We start from the raw sequence: 24,491 nt of genomic DNA, 5'->3' as shown, positions 1-24,491 counted from the left end.
CACCCTCCTGTGCTTCTCCACACCCAGCCTGGCTGGGGCAGGGGAGGCCCTTAGCCTCTCGCTCTGTCCTGCTCTCTTGATGAGCTGATCATTATACCTTAGAAGCTGCTGGTGGCCAACAGAGCAGGCCAGGACTATGGACAATTTGTAGCGGGGAATGGGCAGAGTCCTGGTTTGGGGAGGAGGGGAGGGTTTAGCAGTTCCTCAGCATCCCTGGGCCCCTCTGGCTGGACCTCTGCTGGGTTGGGCAGGAAATATTGTGATTGGAGTTCTGTGAGTGTGCTGTGTCCAGCCTCACATCTTCTGTTCCTCCTTTGGGGACCATCGTGGCTGGCATCAAAGGGACATTGGGGTGCATCCCTGGGACTTGGGGGCCTCTCCCTGCTATCAAACAGCAGAACCTAGATTTCAACCAAGGTCATATTGCCTCTGAACATGGGCTTGGGGTTCAGTTCTGGGTTCCAATTGCCACCTGAGGTGCTCACAAATTTTGTGACTGTGGGCAAGTGACTTAACCTCTCTGTGCCCCAACCTCTCTGTGCCTCAACTTCCTTCTCCTGTACTGCCTACATAATGGCAGTACTTACCACATGGAGTGGTGTAGAGGATGAAATACAAATTGTGGAGTGATTTACCCAGGACTGGATGTAGTTCACTCAGTATACATTTCCAGAGACAAGAGAGCAGTTAAGTTGGGGCTGTGATTGCTTAGCAGGGTTTGATCACAGTGGGAGCTTAATGAGCAGCATCTTTATTAAAATTCTTATGTTCTCTCTCTGTCTTCCCTACTTGAGTGGCAGCTGCTTGTTCAGAGTCTCTGGGGGTCAGGGATCTGGGTTCCCATCCCCCCTTCTTCTTTAGCAACTGTGTAACCTGGAATGACTCTGTTGACCTGTCCTGTCTGGGCAAGCCCAGCCCCCTTTGAGGGTCTGGGAATGTGCTGAGTACAGAGCTCCCACCCCACACTGCCCCTGGGGGGTCCCCAGGTGTGTGGGGTATGGTGAGGGTTGGAAAGATTGCCTGTTTTCTCAACTTAAGGCAGGTCAGGGGCCCTTCCAGCTATTGGGAGGGGTTTCTCCACTGTGGGCCACCACCCAAGATTTGTGGGTTTTTTGTTTTGTGGGTTTTTTTGGATATTTTTCTGAAGTTAGAAGCAGGGAGGCTGTCAGACAGACTTCCGCATGCACCCGACCGGGGTCCACCCGGCATGCCCCTAGGGGGCGATGCTCTGCCCATCTGGGGCGTTGCTCCATTGTGGCTGGAGCCATTCTAGCGCCTGAGGTGGAGACCATGGAGCCATCCTCAGTGCCCAGGCCAACTTTGCTCCAATGGAGCCTTGGCTGCAGGAGGGGAAGAGAGAGACAAAGAGGAAGGAGAGAGGGAAGGGTGGAGAAGCAGATGGGTGCTTCTCCTGTGTGCCCTGAACAGGAATCAAACCCGGGACTTCCACACTCTGGGCCAACACTCTACTGCTAAGCCAACCAGCCAGGGCCTGTGAGGTTTTTTTTTAAATTGATCTTAGAGAGAGAGAGATTGAGAGGGAGCGAGAAGCATCAACTTGTAGTTGTTTCACTTTAGTTGTGAATTGATTGCTTGTTGTATGTGCCTTGACCAGGCAAGCCCAGGGTTTTAATCAGTGACCTCAGCATACCAGATCAACGCTCTATCCACTGCACCACTACAGGTCAGGTGATTTGTGAGTTTTTAAACCTCAAAATATTCTCTGTGAGTCGTAGGTCTGGGGCACCTCAAGAAATCCAATCACTAAGTAAAGCCGTCAGACTTGAGGGCATAGTGGAAGAGCATCAGATGTTGTGACTCTCATCCCTGAGTGAGCCTCTGCCTCAGTTTCTCCTTGGGACCGTCCTCATAGTCATAGCCTCTCGGGTTTCCCAGGAATGCCGAGGGCTGTCAGGTGGGGATGCACAGCTATGGATCCCAGCATTCCTGCTTGAAAGTCCAGCCTGACCTCCCATTGTGGTGGATCGCCCCCACCAAGTGTGTTTGGATACACAGCAATGGGGAGCTTACTATCAGGGCTTTAGGTGTTGGGATGCTTTTGCTTGGCATGAGCCCAAAATGACCTTCCTGGGATAATGTGGAAATCTTGGTAATTAGATCCTCACTTAGTGAAGATTGGCTACATGCCAGATTCACCATGCTTTACTTTTCATTTGAACAATACTATTCCGAGGTGAGGTGGGTACTCTGAACATCTCCATTCTGTGGATGGGGAAACTGATGCACAGAGAGGCAAGGAGACCTGTCTTATAGTCAGTGCTGGTAGAGCTGGGATTTGAATCAAGGTATGGGAACTGGTCTTCCCACTCCCATCGTAGATCACTGGCTTGGCACTTGCTTCTCAGTTCTAACTGTGGGCTGCTGTGCCAGAAACCTCACTGGCCACCACACTCACAGGCAGTGCTGCTGCAGCAAGGGCAGGTGCTGGGCAGCTGACCCAGGTCTTGCCCGAGCTCTGTACTTCTTGGGGCTCTGGTGAATAGCCTGGGGGCTGCCTCCCACCCTCCTGTGCCCCAGACCTCCGGCCTCAAAGCCTGCTTCCTTGCAGATGAGTTCCGGTGACTGTGTGGTTAGGACCTCCTGTTGCTGCCTTCCTACCTTAGCCCCTTCCCTGGCCTCCCTGGCTTTAGATCCAGTGTCGGCGTGAGTCCTGGCCTTGGGCTGGCACAGCAAAGCCCTCACAGCCCCAGCAAGCGTGGGGTTCCCAGCCTGGGCTTAGATGATGCCAACATCGCTAAGGCCTGGGACTTGGGAAGAGGGTCCAGGCCTCGGGGAGACAGTTGGGGCTTCGGCTTAGGCTGCTGGCCTGGGCAGTAGGGATATACTGACAGTGGGCTGGGAGTGGGGAAGATTTGAGATCTGGATCTCGAAATCAGTGGTTCTGAATCTAGGACTCTGGGCTGAAGTGGTAGAGTCTGGCCGTAGAGGATTCTTAGCCTCAGACTAGGTGTTTGAACCCAGAGGCAAGGCCCAGACTCAGGTAGAAGAACCAGCCATTGCTCAAGTATTTATTGTCTCCACTGCAGGCACAGCCACTCTGAACCAGACAACATTTCACCAACTTGTATCTCAATATCTGCTGCCTGCCCACCCCTTTCAGCTACCTCTGCGAGTGTAATGTGGGCTACACACAGGACATTCAAGGGGAGTGCACTGGTGAGCCAAGGCAGGCTTGGGTTGGGGTGCACCCTGTCTGTCTGGGATTCAGGGTCCTCTGCCCACAGACGTGGACGAATGTTCCAGCACCCCTTGCCGCTGTGGAGACTGCAGCAACACCCTTGGCTCCTATCACTGCCGGTGCCATGAGGACTTCAAGGCCACACTCACCAGACAAGCATGCATGGGTATAATTGTCCATTTGCAAGTGGAGGCAATGGGGAGGTGGGGCTAGCCAGGTGTAGCCTGCATCTGTGGCCTGAATTTATTTGAGGGGGCTGCCTGCTGACTGCCTGCCTATCTCCCCCCAGATGTGGATGAATGCATTGTCAGCGTGGCCTCTGTCACCACAGCCACTGCCTCAACACAGAAGGCACCTTCCAGTGCATCTGCAATGTAGGCTTTGAGCTCAGCTCTGATGGCAAGAACTGTGCGGTTGAGTTGAGAGCAGGCAGATGGGTAGGGGGCTTCTGGGACTCAAAAGCTGCCTTTTAGAGCCATGTTGCATATTTCCCATCCAAGTACTAACCAGGCCCGACCCTGCTTAGCTTCCGAGATCAGACGAGATCGGGCGCGTTCAGGGTGGTATGGCCGTAGACACCATGTTGCATATTTATTCCTGTTGCATCACCCACTTCCCTCCTTCCAGTGGATCCTCTGCTCACTTCTGAACCCAGCCAGCCTGCTTGAGAGCCTTTCTGTGCTCTATCCACTCTTAACTCACATCTTTATCCCCTATTTGAACTCATTTCATGAATTCCAGGAAGGACTGTCTGACCCTAGCACAGCCTCTCTCTCTTGTGCCATGATGGCCCCAGAGTCCAGCTGATAGATGTGGAATCAGGACAGTAGAGAGTGCTTTAGCCTGACCAGCAGTGGTGCAGTAGATAGAGTCAAACTGGGACTCAGAGGAACCAGGTTTGAAACCCTGAGGTCCCCGGCTTGAGTGTGGACTCATCTGGTTTGAGCAAGGCTCACCAGCTTGAGCCCAAGGTCCCTGGCTTGAGCAAGGGGTCACTCGGTCTGCTGTAGCTCCCTGGTCAAGGCATCTATGAGAAAGCCATCAATGAACAACTAAGGTGCCACAACAAAGAATTGATGCTTCTCATCTCTCTCCCTTCCTGTCTGTCTGTCTCTATCTTTCCCTTTTTCTGTCTCTGTCACACACACAAAAAAAGAGAGAGTGCTTCACCGTCAGGCTCCCTGTGGGGATGTGGGTGCCAACCAACCTCTGGCAAATACAGTTTGTAGATGTCCCTGGGACCCCCATCAGTCTCAAGGAGACCAGTTTTAAAGTCCCCTTCACCAGAAAGGAGTCTCTCTGTATTCATTCATCATTCTTATATTCACTGAAAAAAAACCCCACCTTTTTAGTGTCCTTACTGATAACATCATCTCCATACTGTAAAAGTAGCCATTTAAAGTATACAATTCAATGATGTTTGGTACAGTCACAGAGCTACACGAGCATCACTGTCCTCTGAGTTTACATTTTCATCATCTCATTTCCATCAGTAGGTATCCCAGAATCCTAGCTCCCTGTCCCAGCCCTCAATACCTAGCTAATCCACTTTCTCTCTCTGTGGACGTACCTATTCCGGGCGTTTGTGTCTCACTCCTGTCACTCAGCATCGTGTGTTTTTTTTCTTTCTTTTTTTTTTTTATTCAGTGAAAGGAAGGGAGGTAGAGAGACAGACTCCCACATGTGCCCTGATTGGGATCTACCCGGCAAGCCCACTAGGGGATTATACTCTGCCCATCTAGAGCATTGCTCCATTGCTCAGCAACTGATCACTTCTTAGTGCCTGAGGTGGAGGCCATGGAGCCATCCTCAGCACCTGGGGCTAACTTACTCCAATTGAGCCATGGTTGCAGGAGGGGAAGAGATAGAGAGAGAAGCAAAAGGGGGAGGGATGGAGAAGCAGATGGTTGCTTCTCCTGTGTGACCTGACTAGGAATTGAACCCAGGACACCCACATGCTGGGCATATGCTCTATTGCTGAGCCAACTGGCCAGGGCCAGCATAATCTTTTCAGGGTTGCTGAAAGCAAGTGTCTGTCAGTGCTTCGCTTTTCTTCATGATCATATTGTATTTCAAGGCATATGAATAGACCACGTTGTGTTTATCCCTCCATTGAGCTGATGGACATTTGGGCTGTTCCCATTTTTTGCAATTATAGATAACACTGCTGTGATCATTCATGTAGATATGTTTGTATGGGCCTTTAATTAATTCATTCATTTTCCCCCCTTTCTTTGTGACAGAGACAGAGAGACAGATAGGGACAGACAGACAGGAAGGGAGAGAGATGAGAAACATCGAAACATCAATTGTTCATTGTGACACCTTAGTTGTTCATTGATGGTTTTCTCATATGTGCCTTGACCAGGGGGCTACAGCAGACTGAGTGACCCCTTGCTCAAGCCAGCAACTTTGGGCTCAAGTTGGTGACCTTGGGGTTTCAAACCTGGGTCCTCCATGTCGCAGTCTGACGCTCTATCCACTACGCCACTGCCTAGTCAGGCTTCTTTTTTTTTTTCTTGCTTGATGCATTTGTTTTTGTTTTTGGTTTTTTTTGTATTTTTCTGAAGCTGGAAATGGGGATAGACAGTCATACAGACTCCCACATGTGCCCGACAGGGATCCACCCGGCACGCCCACCAGGGGGCGACGCTCTGGCCACCAGCGGGCGATGCTCTGCCCCTCTGGGGCGTCGCTCTGACGCGACCAGAGCCACTCTAGCGCCTGGGGCAGAGGCCAAGGAGCCATCCCCAGCGCCCGGGCCATCTTTGCTCCAATGGAGCCTCGCTGCGGGAGGGGAAGAGAGAGACTGAGAGGAAGGAGAGGGGAAGGGGTGGAGAAGCAGATGGGCGCTTCTCCTGTGTGCCCTGGCCGGGAATCGAACCCGGGACTTCTGCACGCCAGGCCGACGCTCTACCACTGAGCCAACCGGCCAGGGCTGCATTCATTTTTTGTTCTAAACTGATACTTTGTTCATCAACTCCTTTCTTTCTTTCTTTCTTTCTTTCTTTCTTTCTTTCTTTCTTTCTTTCTTTCTTCTTTTTTTTTTTTTACAGAGACAGAGAGAGAATCAGAGAGAGGGATAGATAGGGACAGACAGACAGAAACAGAGAGAGAGATGAGAAGCATCAATCATCAGTTTTTTGTTGTGACACCTTAGTTGTTCATTGATTGCTTTCTCATATGTGCCTTGACTGTGGGCCTTCAGCAGACTGAGTAACCCCTTGCTCGAGGCAGCGACCTTGGGTCCAAGCTGGTGAGCTTTGTTCAAACCAGATGAGCCCATTCTCAAGCTGGTGACCTTGAGGTTTTGAACCTGGGTCCTCCACATCCCAGTCCAACGCTCTATTCACTGCACCACCACCTGGTCAGGCTCCTCATTTCTTTACCTACCACGTTCCTTTCAATTAGAATATTTTCTTATTAGCTGAGTGTGTTTTCCTTTTCTCTTTTTCAAAAATTAAGGTGAAATTCACACATTATAAATGTAATCATTCACAGTGGAAATTCAGTGATATTTGATACATTCCTGTCGTGCAACCACCACCTCATTTATTAAAAAATGTTTTGCAGTAAAATCTACATAGCATATGAAACTTAACCGTTTTAACCATGTTTAAGTGAACAATTTGGTGGTATTTAGTACATTTCCAGTGTTGTACAACCACCATCTCCTTTATTCAATTTTTTTGGCATTTCTTTCCATTGTAGTGAAATAGATAGAGTGTAAAATTTATTTTAACCCCTTTTAAGGGAACAATTTCATGGCATATAGTGCAATCCTGTGTGGCCACTACCTCCCTTACTCAATTTAGAACATATATTCATGGAGCACCTACTGTGTACCTGGACCATAGATACAGATGTGAACATGGGGCCCCAGTCATGCCCAGAGGTGCACGTTACACACAGATATAGTCAGACTGCCACGTCTTGTCTGGTTGGGCTCCCACACATCTAGGAGGGAGCCTGGGATTGAGCCCTAGCTCCTCCTTGGAGAAGTGAGCTGGAGGGGCTGGTCTACAGGCAGGGTGGGCCCAGTGAGAGACAGGCGCCTGGCCTGGCCTGCTGGGACCCAGTCTGTTCTGGTGTGCCCAGATCGAGATGAGTGTGCTGCCACCACTGTTTGCGCTAACGGCATGTTCCTCAATGAGAATGATAGCTTCACCTGCCTCTGCAAGTCTGGCTTCCGCTAGCACCTGGTGGCCACTACTGTGTGGCTGAGTATGGAGGCTGAACCTGAGGCGATGGGGAAGTGGAAAGGATGAGCAGCAGGGGTCTGGGACCCCTCGCAGTGTCCCCAAGGCCCCTGTAGACATTGACGAGTGTCAGACCTCTGGCATCTGCATGAACGGCCACTGTACCAACACCAAGGGCTTCTGCTGTCACTGCCTGTGGGGGCTGGCTGTGTAGCATAGCACGTGCTACGGGGTCCTCAACAATGACTCCTGCGCCCACCCTTACCTGGTGCCGTGACCAAATCTGAGTGCTGCTGTGCCAATCCAGATCATGAGTTTGGGGAACCTTGCCAACTGTGTCCTGCTATGAACTCCAGTGAGCTTCCCAACTGTCACCCACTTTCCACAGCCCTGCATGCCTTCTGATCCTTGCTTCAGTTCATCACCTTGGTCTTGGCTTCTACGGGTTGGGGACATCTCCCCAACTGGAGTTCTTTTCAAGAAGACACTGCAGGAAATTGATCAGTCTGTTGGGGGCATCTTAGTGTAGTCCCAGACTCTTGCCCAACTTCAAAGGGGCATGTCTTTGGGCATGGCTTAATCAGCAATGGCCAGTGGCCCCTCTTTTCCTGCCTTGCCACCCCAGCTGAGTTCCAGGCCCTGTGCAGCAGCGGTCTTGGCATGATCACAGATGACAGAGGTGAGTGGGGTTGGTTTTGGGGGAGCAGGGTTGTTGGGCACAGTATCAGTTTGCTGGAGTAACTTAAGTACCACAAGCTAGGTACTTAAGTTAAATAAATAAAAATTAAAAAACAGTTTGCTGTTTAAAAACTATTCTTTTTCATTTTGCAAGAACTAGTTCAAAGTATGCACACTGAAATCCTAGACAGATGAAAATGCTGAGTTTGAAACTTTTTGGGGGTTGGGGAATTTTATCGTCTCATCATTCTGGAAGCTAGAAGTCTGAGATCAAGGTGTTAGCAGTGGTGGTTCCTTCTGAGGCTAAGAGAGAGAATCTGTTCCTTGCTTCCCTCCCAGCTTTGGGTGGTTTGCTGGCAATCTTGGATTCTTTAACTTGTGTTTGTGGAGTATCACCCCATCCCTACTTCCATCTTCACATGGTATTCTCCTTGTGTACCTGTCTTTGTCCTAATCTCCCCTTTTATAAGGGTACAGTCATATTGGAATGGCTTGTGGGTCCACCCTAATGACCTTGTTTTAATGAATTACCTCTGTAAAGACTTCATCTCCCAATAAGGTCACATGCTGAAGTCCTGGTTAGGACTACAATGTATGAATTTTGAGGGATACCACTTAGCCCATAACAGATAGAGATGGTAGATAAAATGCTGTGCTTCCTCCCATGTCCATTTCCTGTCCCCTAAAGGGATCCATGGCTGGTTTTCAGCAGCTAGCAGCTCTCAGCCCAGAGTGCCTTATTTGTACAGTTGTGTGTCTCTTTCCATTTTTTTGCTGACCAAACACAGGGAGAAAGAAACAGTATGAGCAGAAATAAAAGGATTTAGGAGATGGTCAGGTTTTCCATCCATTGCTGAGCCACTGGGGCTGGACAAATGTCCTACCTTGCTTACCGCCCACTCCCCCCCTTCACTCAGTTAAAGGCACAGATTATGGCAGTGGATCTCAAACTTTTTGAAGTCAGGACATATTTAAAATCCTACAGATAATTGTAGTCACACTAAATACAAATTTCTGAGAAATATGTTATAATAATTAAGTCAAATGTTAAAGAAAAAAATATAAAGTCCAAATGTGCTTTTATGGTAATTAAACAAAATAAATACAACAAAATTAAATTTATTCTGACATTAAAAAACATTTTTATGTTACATTTTTTGAGTTATGCTTTTAAGAATTTGTAAAAAGGGGTTAAAAAAATTTAAAAATGACAAGAAATTATCTTTTTATATATATAGATACATTCTTAGTAAGATTTAGTAAATTTGGCAGGTCCCGGTGAAATGTGTTTTTTTCATTCTTGTGTTTATGAGAAACATAAGTAAGATAATGATGTGTTAATAATAAATATAGCCCTGGCCGGTTGGCTCAGCGGTAGAGCGTCGGCCTAGCGTGCGGAGGACCTGGGTTCGATTCCCGGCCAGGGCACACAGGAGAAGCGCCCATTTGCTTCTCCACCCCTCCGCCGCGCTTTCCTCTCTGTCTCTCTCGTCCCCTCCCGCAGCCAAGGCTCCATAGGAGCAAAGATGGCCCGGGCGCTGGGGATGGCTCTGTGGCCTCTGCCCCAGGCGCTAGAGTGGCTCTGGTCGCAACATGGCGACGCCCAGGATGGGCAGAGCATCGCCCCCTGGTGGGCAGAGCTTCGCCCCTGGTGGGCGTGCCGGGTGGATCCCGGTCGGGCGCATGCGGGAGTCTGTCTGACTGTCTCTCCCTATTTCCAGCTTCAGAAAAATGAAAAGAAAAAAAAAAAAATAATAATAAATATAATGATGTGTTAGCAAAAAGAGCAGTATTTCCATAATGAAATGGTATAATAGAGTACCTATATTTATTTTTATATCTGGGCACATGCCGTGAACCAGTGCAGCTAATAATTCCAGGACCTGGGTGGGAATGGTGTGGAATTAAAAAAATACACAGAATTAAGAAAATACAGGGCCAGGACGGCCCTGTAATTGCTGCTAGCAAGAACAAAGCACGCCCAAAAACTGCATCTTGCTTTATCTATAGGGCAAAGTGAGGCCATTAGCAAATCAATGGTCTCTGATTACGTTTCCAAGGCAACCCAACATTTTTACCAAGTGCTGAAAACTCCCCACCATACATATCATCTTAACTTTACACCAAACAAAGGATAGAAGAAACTTGCCTCCAGTCTTTACGGGGAGCATGGGGGGTAGTGTAAACAATCCAGCACCACAGCTTAACAGCCTTTTGCAACCTAATCAGGCAAGTGAGGTGGGGGGTTGGGCAGACTGTCAGCTTACAGCCAATTCCCCACACCTCTGCACCCCCAAAATCTAAACTCCAAAAACTCTATTGGTTTTTTGGTCCACAACAGGCACATATTTCTCTGGACTACCATAGGATGCACCTGGAAATCTAGGGTGCACCAGTGTGCCCTGGTGCACACTTTGAGAACCACTGGATTATGTCATCAGATGCCTAAGTACAAATCCTAGCATTACTATTTACTCATTGAATAGTCTTGGTGGCCTGACCTGTGGTGGCGCAGTGGATCAAGCGTCGACCTGAAACACTGAAGATGCTGGTTCAAAACCCTGGGCTTGCCTGGTCAAGGCACATATGGGAGTTGATGCTTCCTGCTCCTCCCCACCCCTTCTCTCTCTCTCTCTCTCTCTCTCTCTCTCTGTCTCTCTCTTCTCTTAAAATGAATAAATAAATAAAAATAAAGTGCAAAAATATTATTTAAAAAAAGAATAGTCTTGGAGAAGTGACTTATCTTCTCTTTGCCTCAGTTTCCTTGTCTGTCTGTAAAATGGGGATAATACCAATTTTAGGGGTGTTGCAAGAATCAAATTAATTAATATGCTTGGCATAAACTAGTCAGCACCCTATAATCTTTCGTTTATGATGCTTTTATATTTATTGTTCTGTGGCTACATAAAGTCTGTTCCATGTGTTCCAAACTGGGGACAGTTTTGCCCCTCCCACTTTCTCAAGGGCAACTTGGGGGTCCTGAGCCCCAGGAGAGCAGCTCCTGGGAGCCTTCAGCCCTCTCCTCTCATCCCTGCTTATCTTGCTCGGATGTGAATGAGTATGCGGTCTTTCCTGGGGTCTGTCCCAATGGGCACTGCCAAAACACTGCTGGCTCCTTCCACTGGGAGTGTCCCGAGGGCCTGATGCTGGACGCCACAGGCCGGCTGTGTGGGTAAGTCTGTGAGCATCCCTGTTTAGGACCACCTACCCTTTCTCCATTGTTTCCACCTCCAGTCACTGGAGACCCCTCTTGTTCACATTTCAGAGGACATTTATTTGAGGGGATTCACCCTCTTCACTTAACTGTCCCTTTAATGACGCTCATTGCAAAAAGTAAAAACCTGTGAAATGATATCTGCAGCTTGTTTATTTTTTCTCTTGACCAGATAAGGTTGACATGGAGGTGTGAGCATGAGGCACCCACAGCAGCCAGGGGCACACTCATCCCCCTCGGTTTCAAAGGCTCCGAGATAGTTGTCTCCTGGTTGAGAATTTCTTACCTTTGCCCCTATCGACACTTTCAGCTGGACATTTCTTGGCCACAGCCATCTGTTAGGCAGCAGATAGAGCTCTGAGTTCCACAGTTTTTCCTTCCATAGTCCCATCAACTCATTAGTAGCCTCGCCAGCATCTTGGGGCCCAGCCAACCCTTCTCAACTGTGATTTCCTCCTCTCCTGAGTCTCAGGTTTTGCAGCAGGTCTGTTCATTGGGCCCCAAAATGTACAAGGGAAGAAAGTAACTGAGTAAAGAGAAATAAAGGGACCCTATGCTTGAATTCAGGGCCTGGTAAAATGGGGTCATCTGGTCAGGTGTAATCATTAGCCCCAGACCAAGGTACAAGAAAATTTGAAAATCTCTGTGTAAGTTGCAGCACTTCTGGGTTACTTTCTAGAAATTCTATAACAGTGCTCAAACTCAAATTGGTCCACTTAACTGTATGTTTCTTTTATAAAGAGAGAAAAGTCATCCTAGACCAGGAGTCAACAGACTTTTTCTGGAAAGAGCGGGAGAGCAAACATATTCAGCTTTGTGGGCTACACAGTCTCTGTTGCAACTGTTTCAGTGCTGTGGGATGGCCCCAAAGCAGCTGCAGACAGAATGGAAACAAATAGATGAGACTGTGTGCCAAAATCCTTTATTTACAAAAACCTATGGGCAGCCTCCAGGGCCATGTTAGCTAGCCCCTGTCTGTGTGTGTGTGTGTGTGTGTGTGTGTGTGTGTGTATTTTTCTGAAGCTAGAAACGGGGAGAGACAGACAGACTCCCGCATGCGCCCTACTGGGATCCACCCGGCACACCCACCAGGGGGCGATGCTCTGCCCCTCCGGGGCGTCGCTCTGTTGCGACCAGAGCCACTCTAGTGCCTGGAGCAGAGGCCAAGGAGCCATCCCCAGTGCCCGTAGCCCCTGTCTTAGACACTTGTGTTGTGTGTGGTGTTGAGGAAGGCTTGTCCACTGTCAGATTGTTCTGGGAGTTTTGCAGATGAAATACACTACCTTCTAGAGCCAAGTGGCCTGGTTTGAATCTGCCTCTAACTTTTATTAATTGTGTGGTCTCAGATAAGCTGCCTAACCCTCTCTGTCTCAGTTTTCTTTTTTCTGAAGTTGGAAACGGAGAGGCAGTCAGACAGACTCCCGCATGCGCCCAACCAGGATCCACCTGGCATGCCCACCAGGGGGTGATGTTCTGCCCATCTGGGGCATTGCTCTGTTGCAACCAGAGCCATTCCAGCACCTGAGGCAGAGGCCATAGAGCCATCCTCAGCGCCCAGGCCAACTTTGCTCCAATGGTGCCTTGGCTGCGGGAGAGGAAGAGAGAGACAGAGAGAAAGGAGAGGGGGAGGGGTGGAGAAGCAGATGGGCGCTTCTCCTGTGTGTGCCCTGGCCGGGAATCGAACCTGGGACTCCTGCAAGCCAGGCCAACATTCTACCACTGAGCCAACCGGCCGGGGCTGTCTCAGTTTTCTTGCTTGTACAATAGACATAATATTTTAACTCAGTGGTTCCCGGGCCGCAGACTGGTACTGGTCCGTGGGCCATTTGGTACCAGTCCGCAGAGAGAATAAATATTGAATAACTTACATTATTTTCATTTTATTTATATTTAAGTCTGAACGATGTTTTATTTTTTATTTCTTTTTTTAAATTTATTTTTATTTTTTTTTATTTTTCCGAATCTAGAAACAGGGAGAGACAGTCAGACAGACTCCCGCATACGCCCGACTGGGATCCACCCGGCATGCCCACCATGGGGCGACGCTCTGCCCACCAGGGGGCGATGCTCTGCCCCTCCGGGGCGTCGCTTTGTCGGGACCAGAGCCACTCCAGCTCCTGGGGCAGAGGCCAAGGAGCCATCCCCAGCACCCGGGCCATCTTTGCTCCAATGGAGCCTCGCTGGGAGGGGAAGAGAGAGACAGAGAGGAAGGAGAGGGGAGGGGTGGAGAAGCAAATGGGTGCCTCTTCTCTGTGCCCTGGCCGGGAATCGAACCCGGGACCCCTTGCACACCAAGCTGACACTCTACCACTGAGCCAACCTGCCAGGGCCGATGTTTTATTTTTTTAAAATGACCAGATTCCCTCTGTTACATCTGTCTAAGACTCACTCTTGACGCTTGTCTCGGTCACGTGATACATTTATCCGTCCCACCCTAAGGCCGGTCCGTGAAAATATTTTCTGACATTAAACTGGTCCGTGGCCCAAAAAAGGTTGAGGACCACTGTTTTAACTGGTGTTATTTGAGGATTCAATGGATAGATGAGTTTAAAACAATGTCCAATAGCAAGCATCCTAATGGTGGGAGTTATTGTTATTAAACTGTAAAAACTGTTGGATGACACTGTTAGTGTGTGCGGTTACCCCTTTCATTCTCACTGTTTCTGTTGCTGTCAGGGAGAGGAGGTTTCAGACCTGTGCTGCTGAATGAAGCTGTACCTCCCGTATAGCAGTGGGTACAGTGTGGCAGGCCTGCCCTCACGCAGATGTGCGCTTGGAGCTGTGTTTTCTGTGCTGGGATGAGGATGACTGTGCGGCTGTCCTGCCCGGCAATTACTGGATGGATATCTGCTGCTGCTCCTTGGGGGCCGCACGGAGCACCACATGTAAGGTGTGCCCCAAGCCTGAGTCCCTGACCTTCACTAGCCTGTGTCTCCGGGGACTGGGCTTTGCCATCAGACTTCCTGTCAAGCCAGCCCTTCTATAAAGGTGTGTGGAGCCTGGAGGGTAGGGAGAGGCCACACCACGGGCAAAGGCCTGGCACTGAGCTGTGGGCTGGGCAGTTCGACAGTACTCAGTGCTTCCGCATCACAGATGTGAACAAGTGTGAAGCCTTCCTCGGCCTCTGTGCACACAGCACTCGCCACAACACTGTGGGCAGCTTCCTCAGCTCCTGCGTGAGAGGGGGGCGGGGCTTTACCCTGGACGCCCAGGAAAGGAACTGCACAGGTACTTTGCCCACCTCTGCCTACTGGGGGGCTCTCCTGGCTTCAGCTGGGGAGATGGGGCTGGGGGTGCTGCAGGGAGAAACTTTGAGAGCCACATCACGCCCTCCCATGTCCACATTGTCACACCTGCTATCTCCTTCCATGGGTCCAGATGTGGACAAATGTGCACGGGACCCACTGCTGTGCTGGGGAGGCACGTGCACCAACATGGATGGGAGCTATGCCTGTCAGTGCCCCCCCGGCACGTCCTGATAGCCAAGGGCACTACTGCCTGCGAGGGTGAGTGTGCAGCCAAGTGTGCAAGTTGAGGAGCAAGTGTGAGTGGTATGAGTGAGACATTGAGAGTGTGTGTATCTCTGAGTGTGTATTTATGTCTGAATTTGCACATGTGTGTCAGTACATGTCTGCATGCCTGCATGCATGATATAGTGGGATGGATATTTGTGTGTATGTCTGAGAATATGAACGTGGAAAAGCAAGCATGCAAGTATAGATCAATATATGTGTGTGGAGTGTGGCTCAGTGGGTGTGAGATGAGAGTGTGTCTTTGTGAGTGTGTGACCTTACAAATGTGTCTGTGTATATGTGAACATGTCAATACAAGTGATTGTGTGTTTGTATGTGAATGCATGCAAAAGTGGTTTTGAGTCTACATGCGTGTATCTCAGTGCGTTACACAAAGGCAAGTATGTGTGTGAGGTTTGAGTATGCATGTGGATGCATGTAGATACATACATGTGTATACATGTATGTCTATTGAGGGTGATTGTGTACATGTGTGTCTATTGAGGGTGATTGTGTTTGTGTGTGAGCCTTTGTGAATGTGTCTGTAACTACTGAGGGTGAGTGTGTGAATATGTGAGGGTGTGTTTGTGTCTTGTGAGGTGCAAGAGGATTTGAGTGTGTATCTGGGTGTGTGGACTTGCACCATGGTATGTGGATGCTTGTAGTATGAGCTCATCACATGCATGTGTGTCTGAGTGTCTCAGGGTCACACAGGTGCAGATAGGGCCCCTTGCCCACTTGTGCATGCTGGGTCGCAGCTAGCCATGTGCTACCCCAACAGACATCTATGAATGCTCCCTGCATGATAGCCTGTGTCCCCATGGCCAGTGTCAATATCATTGGCACCTTCCAGTACTCCTGCCATGCTGGCTTCCAGAGCACACCTGACCACCAGGGCTGCATGGGTAAGAATGCATTGACCTAAAAAAAAAAAAAAGAATGCATTGACCTGCCACATGTGAACATCACCCTGCTGGCCCCTGGTCCCAAGCTCAACCTCCCGACCTCAGCTCCAGCCACAAAATCAGCCCCATATTTGACCCTCTCCCTCCACCCTGCCTCTCCCCCTCTGCCTTGCTCCTTGCAGACATCAACAAATGCCTCACTGGGAACAGGGGGTGTGCCATGCGCTGCATTAACACTGAGGGTAGCTACCAGTGCGGCTGTGGACATGGCTACTCATTGATGCCCGATGGGAGGGCATGTGCAGGTGGGTGGGTGCAGCCCTCTCTCGCTGGCTGGGATGGAGAAGCCAGGGCAAAACCAGCTAGACAAGGCTGCTGACCCCGTGGAAGGGTCTCTGGAGCTCCCCCTCCATCCTTGCCTGCCTATAGCCCGGTCCCTATCCTGCTGCCCCAGACGTGGACGAGTGTGCAGAGAACCTGGACATCTGTGATGGCGACCAGTGTGCCAGGAGGCCACCGTTGTTTGTGCTCCGACGGCTTCATGGCCATGCTGGATGTGAGGACATGCGTTAGTGGGGAGCTGGGACTGTGAGGTGGACGAGACAGACCAGGTCCCGTCCCTGTCACATGTATGGAGCAGGCTTTCTAACAGTGTGTGGCAGTCTGCTCGTGGCCCTCAGTGCCCTGAGCCAGCACCACAGCTCGCAGACATCATTCAGAGGAGCAGAGCCCTTTAAACCTTGTTCCTTTGAAGTATGCTTGTTGAATACTTACTGTACACCCAATGCATATCAGAGAGGCTTGCACCTTGTTCCAAGAGCCAGATTTTACAATTGCCACTGACTGAGGGGTTTTATGCAGAAGATGGTGAGCAAGATGGAAGGATACTCAGAACTGTGTTCTCTGAGTCCTGTGTGGAGACCCTAGGCTGTTTGGGCCACAGTCACTATTTTCTCCTGGCTGTAGGTCACTAGCTGGGGAATGATGTGTTTTGGGTTCCCAACCAGGATAGAGCTGAAGGTCAAGTGGGGAGTTTTCAGGAATAAAATTTGTAAATGCCTGCTAAGAAGATGTGCCCAGCCCCAGTGCAACTCAAAGAGTTCCAGATCGCAGGAGGAATCTTTAGGAGACACGAAAGAAAAGGACCTTGGGAACCAAAGAAATTTAGGGAGTGCTGCCTACTTCATATCTTTCTTGCAGATCTACGCTGGCATTGAGCCTCTGAAAAAGCCCGTGGGAGCAAATCTTGTTGGCTTTGCTTAACTTGTGCTCTCTAAGTGTATTTGGGTGTGGTGTGTTTGTATGTGGATGTGCATGTCCTTTTGGAAATACATGTACAAACAGGAACCCTGACTGTGGAAACAGTGCGAGCCCCTCACTCCTGGAGATGGGCAAAGGGAAGCTTAATGCAGGGTATCTGTATGGCAAGGCCCTCAGCAGTGCTGGTACATCTGCTCCATGCTCACCTGCTTCTCCATTTATCCTTCAGACGTAAACGAGTGTGACCGGAACCCCCACATCTGTCTCCATGGGGACTGTGAGAACACAAAGGGTTCCTTTGTCTGCCACTGCCAGCTGAGCTATGTCATCAGGAAGGGGAACATGGTTTGCTTTGGTGAGCTGGTGGTCAGCAGTGCAGATGGATGGGGCTCTGAGAGGCCAGTTCAGGGGTTGCGGGAGTCTGCCCTGTCCTTCAAGGCAGAGCGTGACAGACTTCATCCTTCCAGATTTCCTCTCATGGAGCTCATGTACAAGCAGACAAACAGGAACCCAATCCAGTGTCCCTGGGGCTCCCTTTAACAAACAGCTCAGTGGAGGGAGCCCTAAACTGTCCACAGCAACCACAGGTGAATTAAGGTCGGTTGAGACCCAGGGTGCAGAAGAAAATATTGGGCCTCTTAAATTAGAAAAAAGTGTATAGTTGGGGTTTTGTGGGGCCCTTCAGAAGTTGGGGCCCAGGGCGCATGCCTGGTGTGCGTGCGGTTAAGTCCGCCTCTGACAGCAACCCTCCTCAAAGCACGTAACCTGATGGTTTTCAGTGATACAGGGACCAACACTGCAGCATTTCAACACTGAATGTTTGGCTTTGTAGACTGCCGGGACCAATTACCGCAAACCTGGTGGATGAGAACCACTGGAATTTATTCTCTATCTAGGACAACATTTCTGGAGCCCAGAGTCTGAAATCAAGGATTGGTGTTGGCAGGATTGGTTTCTTCTTGCGGGCTGAGAGGGAGAATCTGTCCCATGCCTCTCTCCTGGCTTCTAGTGGTGGCCATCAGTCATTAGTGTCAATTGGTTTGTAAATGAATCACTCTGTCTCCAAATTGCCCTCCTTTTAAGGGATATCAGTCATTGGGCTTGCTGTAATTCAGGATGACATCATTTTAACTTAGTCATATCTACAAGACCCTATTTCTCAATGAGGTCCCATTCCCAGCTTCCAGAAGTTAGGGCATAAACATCTTTTGGAGGCACCCAGGTCTACCTGTTACAATTATTCAATTATTTTAACACATGCTAGAATCAAACGTTATGTGACAGAGCATCAAACCTATGACTTTTTTTTTTAAGTGAGAAGCAGGAAGGCAGAGAAACAGACTCTTGCATGTACACTGACCAGGATCCACCCGGTAAACCCCCTACTGGGTGATGTTCTGCCCATCTGGAGCCACTGCTCCATTGCTTGGCAATCAAACAATTTTAGTGCCTGAGGCGAGGCTGTGGAGCTATCCTCAGCGCTGGGGGCCAACTTGCTCAAACCATTGGAGTCATGGCTGCAGGATACAGGAAGGGAAGAGAGAGAGAAAGAGAGAAGAGAGAGAGGGAGGGGAGGAGAAGTAGATGGTCACTTCTCCTGTGTGCCTTGACTGGGAATCAAACCAATAACATCCACATTTGGGCCAACACTCTACTACTGAGCCAACTGGCCAAAGCAAATTCATGACTTCTTAAGAGACTTAGTGTTGACATAAAATATTCTTTTAAAATACATTTACGTGAGTAAAAATGAGAGGCAGTGGGAAGAGCAGTAGCTCACTTAGGTGGTGTGTTAGGGTTGCAGACTATGGAGGTGATGCAGAATTGCTGGTTTGGAAGGACATCTTGCTTTACAGAGGATACGTGTGCATTAGGTCAGTTAAGTCTTTTTTTAAAAGTTTAATTTTCTTTTTTTTTATTTTTTATTTTTTTATTTATTTTTTTTTTCATTTTTCTGAAACTGGAAACAGGGAGAGACAGTCAGACAGACTCCCGCATGCGCCCGACCGGGATCCACCCGGCCCGCCCACCAGGGGCGGTGCTCTGCCCCCCAGGGGGCGATGCTCTGCCCATCCTGGGCGTCGCCATATTGCGACCAGAGCCACTCTAGCGCCTGAGGCAGAGGCCACAGAGCCATGCCCAGCACCCGGGCCATCTCTGCTCCAATGGAGCCTTGGCTGCGGGAGGGGAAGAGAGAGACAGAGAGGAAAGCGCGGCGGAGGGGTGGAGAAGCAAATGGGCGCTTCTCCTGTGTGCCCTGGCCGGGAATCGAACCCGGGTCCTCCGCACGCTAGGCCGACGCTCTACCGCTGAGCCAACCGGCCAGGGCAAAAGTTTAATTTTCAATTACAGTTGATGTACAATATTATATTAGTTTTAGGTTTAAGTTACACTTAATGTCTACCTTAGTCTCTCATGCTGCCATCTTAGATTAATTCTAAGGTCTGCTGATACTCATGCCTATTACGTCATGAGGTTTTCCTCTTGGCTCTGGGTGAAGGTGGACACTCCTGGAATGGTAGGGACATAGCTAGTCAGCCCTGTTCTAAGGGGTCCTACTCTTCCCTCTTTTACTGTACCAGAAGCCCTATTTCTACAAGGCCCAGGCCTTGCAGGGGTGCTGTGCCCTTCTCCCCTCTACTGATCTTACCCCTCCTGTAACTATGTTCCTCTCCTCTCAGAGGTAGATGAATGTGAATGTGGAGGACACAGCTGTGATGGCCACGCCTCCTGCCTCAAGCTCCTCAGGAGTTTCGCTGCAGGTGCCAGCCAGGCTGGGTAGGGGATGGCTTCAGATGCCATGGTGAGTGCCTGGGGGCAAAGCTCAGGGGTGCCCTGAGGGCTGGTCAGGGCCAAGACTGGAGGGACTGCCTCCTGCAACCCCCTAATGCACACATCCGTGGGGCTCTGGCTCCCATGTCCTACAGACCTGGATGAATGCACCTTCCAAGAACACTAGAGTAGCCCGAGTGCTTGACTGCCTCAATGCCCCTGTCTCCTGCCACTGTGCCTGCCACTTGGGTTTCGCTGGGGACGGCTTCTCCTGTGAAGGTGTGATCTGGAAAGGGTGGGAAGGCAGGAGGGGACTGAGGGGGCAGCCATGGGGGCTGGATTCTGAGGTGGCCACCATGGTCAGTTGCTTTCCTGACTCACGTTGACCTACCTATGACTCAGTGAGTGTTGAAGAGAATGTGTTTCCAGTCAGTGGGGCTAAAGGCCCAACCCAGCCACCTAGGGCAGTCTTCTTCCCTGGGCTCTGAATGCATGAAGCCTTCTGGATGTGGGGAGCAGAAACACTTGCTTATTTCCCAGTGACCTTCCAACCTAAATCCTGAGTGTCTATGTCCCCTGTCTCCCCCCTGGCTGGAATCCCAGTGACCAGTCCCCTATGCACTTGCTCCCTGGCCCACCCAGTTGGGGTCCGAGTTCCCAATGCTACTGGAACCTCAGGTGACAGTGAAGGGTTCGAGTGACCAGGGCCATCTCCTCACTCTGTGTGGATTCTTGCCTGTTGGCTCTCCACCTTCTGCCTCTTGGGGCCACTCAAACAGGGATGAATGTGTGGAGGATGTGGACCTCTGTGAGAATGGGCAGGGCCTTAATACACCCAGCAGGTACCGCTGCAAATGTGAGATGGGCTTCAGCCCCACTGAGGACCAACCTCCGTGCCTGCCAGGGTGAGGCCTGGGACCGTGGCGGGTGGGGACAGAGCAGGCAGGTCCCTGAAGTCAGGGCAGGCTGACCTGGGACCCCTGCAGATATGGATGAGTGTGTCCTGGGGAACATCTGTGTGCTTGGGAGCTGTGAGAACCTGCCTGGAATGTTCCGCTGTGTCTGTGATAGGGCTATGAACTGGACTGCGGTGGCCATGACTGCACAGGTGTGGGGCCAGTGGAGCTAAGGGTGGGTAGATGCAGGAGTGAGGTTGGGGGAGCATGGCTCGCTCTCTCGCTGCCCTCAGATCTGTTCTAGAACATCCTCTCCTGGGGTAGGCCTTATCTGATTGATCCCTGTTCCCATTAACTTTCATTATCATCTGTCATCCCCTGAATAAATACAGAGAATGGATGAATGAAGGCGTGCTCCCTCCACCAAGCTGTCCAACTGGTCTCCTAACTGTATTTAAAATGAGGTTGGCAAAAATTTTCAGTGAAGAGCCAGAATGTAAAATATTTTTGGTTCTGTAGGCCATATGGTCTCTTTCACAGCTGTTCCACTCTGCTGTTGTAGCTTCAAAACTGACAAGCAATGGAATGTGTGTGGCGGTTTACCAATAAAACTTTATTTACACAAAGAAGCAGAGGGCTGGATTTGGCCCATGGGTTGTACTCTGCCAAAGCTTGGTTACAAGGCAGGGCAGACCCCAAGCTTGCTATCTTCTTGGCTTTCTTCCCAGGGGAGGACATGGCTCACAGCTTGGCCTCCAGGACTTCAGTTTCCTGGGAGGTTGGTGGGAAGGATGTCGCTGAGTGAGGGCTTCCTGCTGATGGTGCCTGCACTCCATATGTCAATGAGTGTGCAGACCCAGTGAACTGCCTCAATGGCCTGTGCATCAACACCCCTGGCAGCTACCTCTGCAGCTGCTCCCAGGACTTTGAGCTGAACCCCAGCAGGGTGGGCTGTGTGGGTGAGTACGTACTTGGCTTCAGCTGCAGTTCTGGGGTCCCATAGCTGGGGGAACTACAATCTGGTCACCTGGCCTGTCAATCTGTTCAAACCTACCTGCACCTGGAAAATAGGACCTTACTGGCCCTTGGCCAGAATGATCATCCCTGTTGCCTGTTGAAATAGAGACTTCTGCTCTAGACCACATGCACACACACCCACCCCTTCCTTGCCTGGCCTCTGCATGATATTTTTTTATTTAGAAACACCATCTGACATATATGTGCATGCATGCACACACAGTCACACACACAGATGAAACACACACACACACACACACACATACACACCCCATTTCTCCTTTGCACTTGCTAACTATCCCTTCTGCCTCTTCAGACACCTGGGTTGGAAGCTGTTTTCTTGATACGCACTATCAAGGGACAGTGGCATTTCCTGCAGTGCTGAGATTGGGGTTGGCGTCATCTGAGCATCCTGCTATTGCTTGCTGGGACAGGCCTGGGGCAACCCCTGTGAACTATGTCCTACAGCCAACACCAATGAGTCCCAAAGGGTAGGAGACAGGCAAGTACTATGGCCTGAGCCACAGAAACATAGCTCTGGTCTGGGCCTCCCCAGGGCTAAGGGGGTCCTCTCTGCTTAGGGAGTGACACTAAGAACCAGAAAGGGAAAGGCTCTCCTTGAGTCACACAACGTATTCTCAACAGTTCATTAGCTGGGCCTCTCTCCAAGGTTCATTAGCTGGGCCTCTCTCTTTTCTGCCATCCCTTCCTGCAAATTCTTCTCTGTATGTTTATATTCAGTCACTCACTCAGTCAGTCGACAAACATTGACTACCTGGCTACCACTTCCAATATGGAGGGTTCCTCTGTGTTGGGATTCCTTGGGGCTAGGGACCCAGGAAAGGATAAACCACAGTGGCTGTACAGTGTCTCTCACTGATAAGCCAGGGGTCCCTGAACCGAAAGTAGAGTCATTGTAAGGTCAGCTTGAGGTACAGTGATGGCTCAGAACAAAGCCCGAAAGAAGGAGGTAAGAGAAGGCTTCTCAAGGCAAGAAGCTTAAAGGAGGTTGTGAAGGATGAATAGAAATTTTCTAGGAAGAATGAAGGGAAGGATATGCAATACATGAAAAGGAGGGAACAGAATGTGCAAAGGCTTCCAGGGTGAAATACGGAGGCACCTGTCCACCTATCCACCTATCCACCTATTCAGAGGTGTGTGTGTGTGTGTGTGTGTGTGTGAGAGAGAGAGAGAGAGAGAGAGAGAGAGAGAATATGTCCAGGGTCTTTCTTTGTGGCAGAAATTTCAGATTACACTAAGGTCTGATTTTAGATCAGGAGGAATCCTCCCTTCTCACCCCCAGCTGCTACCACATAATCCATCTGCTCCTATGTTGAATATGAACACATGTTTACACACACAGATACTGAATCTCCCAGGGTTAGCCAAAGTCTTCTAGCCCTGAGAGGAGATAAAAGATGTAGTTGGTGTGGTAAAGGAATGACAGGACATACTCTTAAGTCCTCTTAAGGGTCTTCCTGTCCGTGGGCTTTGCCAAAGTGTCCTGCCCCTCAGTCCCTAACAATAGCCTGTTTCTCTTACAGCTGAGTACAGAACCTTATGCCCAGGGGGCAAGGGCTTCCAGTCCAACCCCATCACTGTCATTCTGGAGGGTGAGATCTTGGCAGAGTATTTGTCATGCACCTACTGATGGACTTTTCTCTCATCACTGCCACCAGAGCAGCGGTGGGCATTTGTGTGTGCGCGCGTGTGCACACACACGCATGGGGAGGGGCAGCTCCTCTTGCCTGGAGGCCCAGAAGTGAGACCAAACTGTTTTTAGTTTGTGGTTAATTTTTTGTCTTTTCTTTTGTCCATCTCTTTTTTTACCAGTTAACCCATCCATGTTCACCCATCCATCTATTCCCCATGCATCGCTCATCCTTCCTTTTTTCCTTCTATACGTCCATACATACATATACGTACATTCACTCACATAGTTACCCCTCCACTTCCCTAGTCATTCATCCATTCATTCATTTGCTCACCTATCTCCTCATCTACCCATCCATTTACTCATCCATCTTCTCATCCATTGACCCATTTGCTTATTCATTCATTCACTACTTTTCATATCTATCCACCCACCCACTGATCCATGCATGCATGCACGCATCCTCCTATGCACAGGGCATGAGGAGATTGGAGAAGTTCATCAAGAAGTCCATGTGATGAATGGATGGATGAATGATCAGATGAAGGAAAAGGGGATGAGTGTAGGGTGACATTGACCCAAAAGAGTTTGGATGTGGTCCCCTAGATAGGCCCTAACCTGCCCTCCAGATATATAGCAGCTCTCAGGTATTCCTGAAGAAGCAGGACAGGCTCCTCCAGGGCCCTGGAGAGCCCAGGGCATGGGGGAGGGGTCTCCTGAATCCTCTTTTTGGATCTATCTTCCAAGCTCAGCCTTCTCACTTCCTGACAGATATTGACGAGTGCCAGGAGCTTCCAGGGCTCTTTCAGAGAGACGACTGTGTCAACACTTTCGGCAGCTTTCAGTGCGAGTGTCCATCTGGTTACCACCTCCGTGAGGCCACTTGCATTTGTCAGGGTGAGCCTGGACCTTCTCTGCCCACCTTATCTTCTTGTACAGCCTCACCGCCTCCTCAGGTACTGGGGCCTGAAATGGTCCTAAGAGCCTGTTCACCTGCCTTGCTGCCAATGCCCACTGGAAGGGTGGGGAAGGCTACAAGGGAACACCTGTCTGCACTCTGCTCTGCTGCCTTGTCCCACCAGCTGCCTGACCACTGGACTTCTTCCCACTCAGAAATGGCCTGGCTTTTCTACAGTAGGCATACCCTTCTCCCTTTGGGCAAAAGCTGACAGAGGCCCAGAGCTA

The 24,491-nt window shown here is 50.0% G+C and overlaps 1 protein-coding gene across 1 annotated transcript in view; it reads left to right on the top strand.

Annotated features, from left to right (window-relative positions):
* FBN3 (fibrillin 3) overlaps positions 1–24,491 on the top strand; it is a 62,290-nt gene that overhangs the window by 6,583 nt on the left and 31,216 nt on the right. Inside the window, 38 exon segments of the mRNA XM_066252633.1 lie at positions 2,340–2,464; positions 2,466–2,496; positions 2,570–2,753; positions 3,046–3,069; positions 3,071–3,177; positions 3,246–3,365; positions 3,489–3,509; positions 3,512–3,617; positions 5,041–5,045; positions 7,304–7,387; positions 7,390–7,415; positions 7,505–7,652; positions 7,655–7,753; positions 8,024–8,077; positions 11,041–11,252; positions 14,040–14,242; positions 14,244–14,278; positions 14,384–14,755; positions 14,758–14,796; positions 15,584–15,632; positions 15,634–15,707; positions 15,890–16,012; positions 16,162–16,198; positions 16,200–16,279; positions 17,197–17,322; positions 19,649–19,705; positions 19,708–19,770; positions 19,895–19,941; positions 19,943–20,018; positions 20,515–20,630; positions 20,632–20,644; positions 20,726–20,806; positions 20,809–20,847; positions 21,472–21,594; positions 21,969–22,007; positions 22,010–22,143; positions 23,202–23,265; positions 24,078–24,202. Of these exon segments, the coding sequence (XP_066108730.1) occupies positions 2,340–2,464; positions 2,466–2,496; positions 2,570–2,753; positions 3,046–3,069; positions 3,071–3,177; positions 3,246–3,365; positions 3,489–3,509; positions 3,512–3,617; positions 5,041–5,045; positions 7,304–7,387; positions 7,390–7,415; positions 7,505–7,652; positions 7,655–7,753; positions 8,024–8,077; positions 11,041–11,252; positions 14,040–14,242; positions 14,244–14,278; positions 14,384–14,755; positions 14,758–14,796; positions 15,584–15,632; positions 15,634–15,707; positions 15,890–16,012; positions 16,162–16,198; positions 16,200–16,279; positions 17,197–17,322; positions 19,649–19,705; positions 19,708–19,770; positions 19,895–19,941; positions 19,943–20,018; positions 20,515–20,630; positions 20,632–20,644; positions 20,726–20,806; positions 20,809–20,847; positions 21,472–21,594; positions 21,969–22,007; positions 22,010–22,143; positions 23,202–23,265; positions 24,078–24,202 (3,461 nt within the window).

The sequence above is a fragment of the Saccopteryx bilineata genome, chromosome 1 (genome assembly GCF_036850765.1).
Source record: "Saccopteryx bilineata isolate mSacBil1 chromosome 1, mSacBil1_pri_phased_curated, whole genome shotgun sequence".
Lineage (NCBI taxonomy): Eukaryota > Metazoa > Chordata > Mammalia > Chiroptera > Emballonuridae > Saccopteryx > Saccopteryx bilineata.
This window is presented reverse-complemented; position numbering and strand designations above follow the sequence as displayed.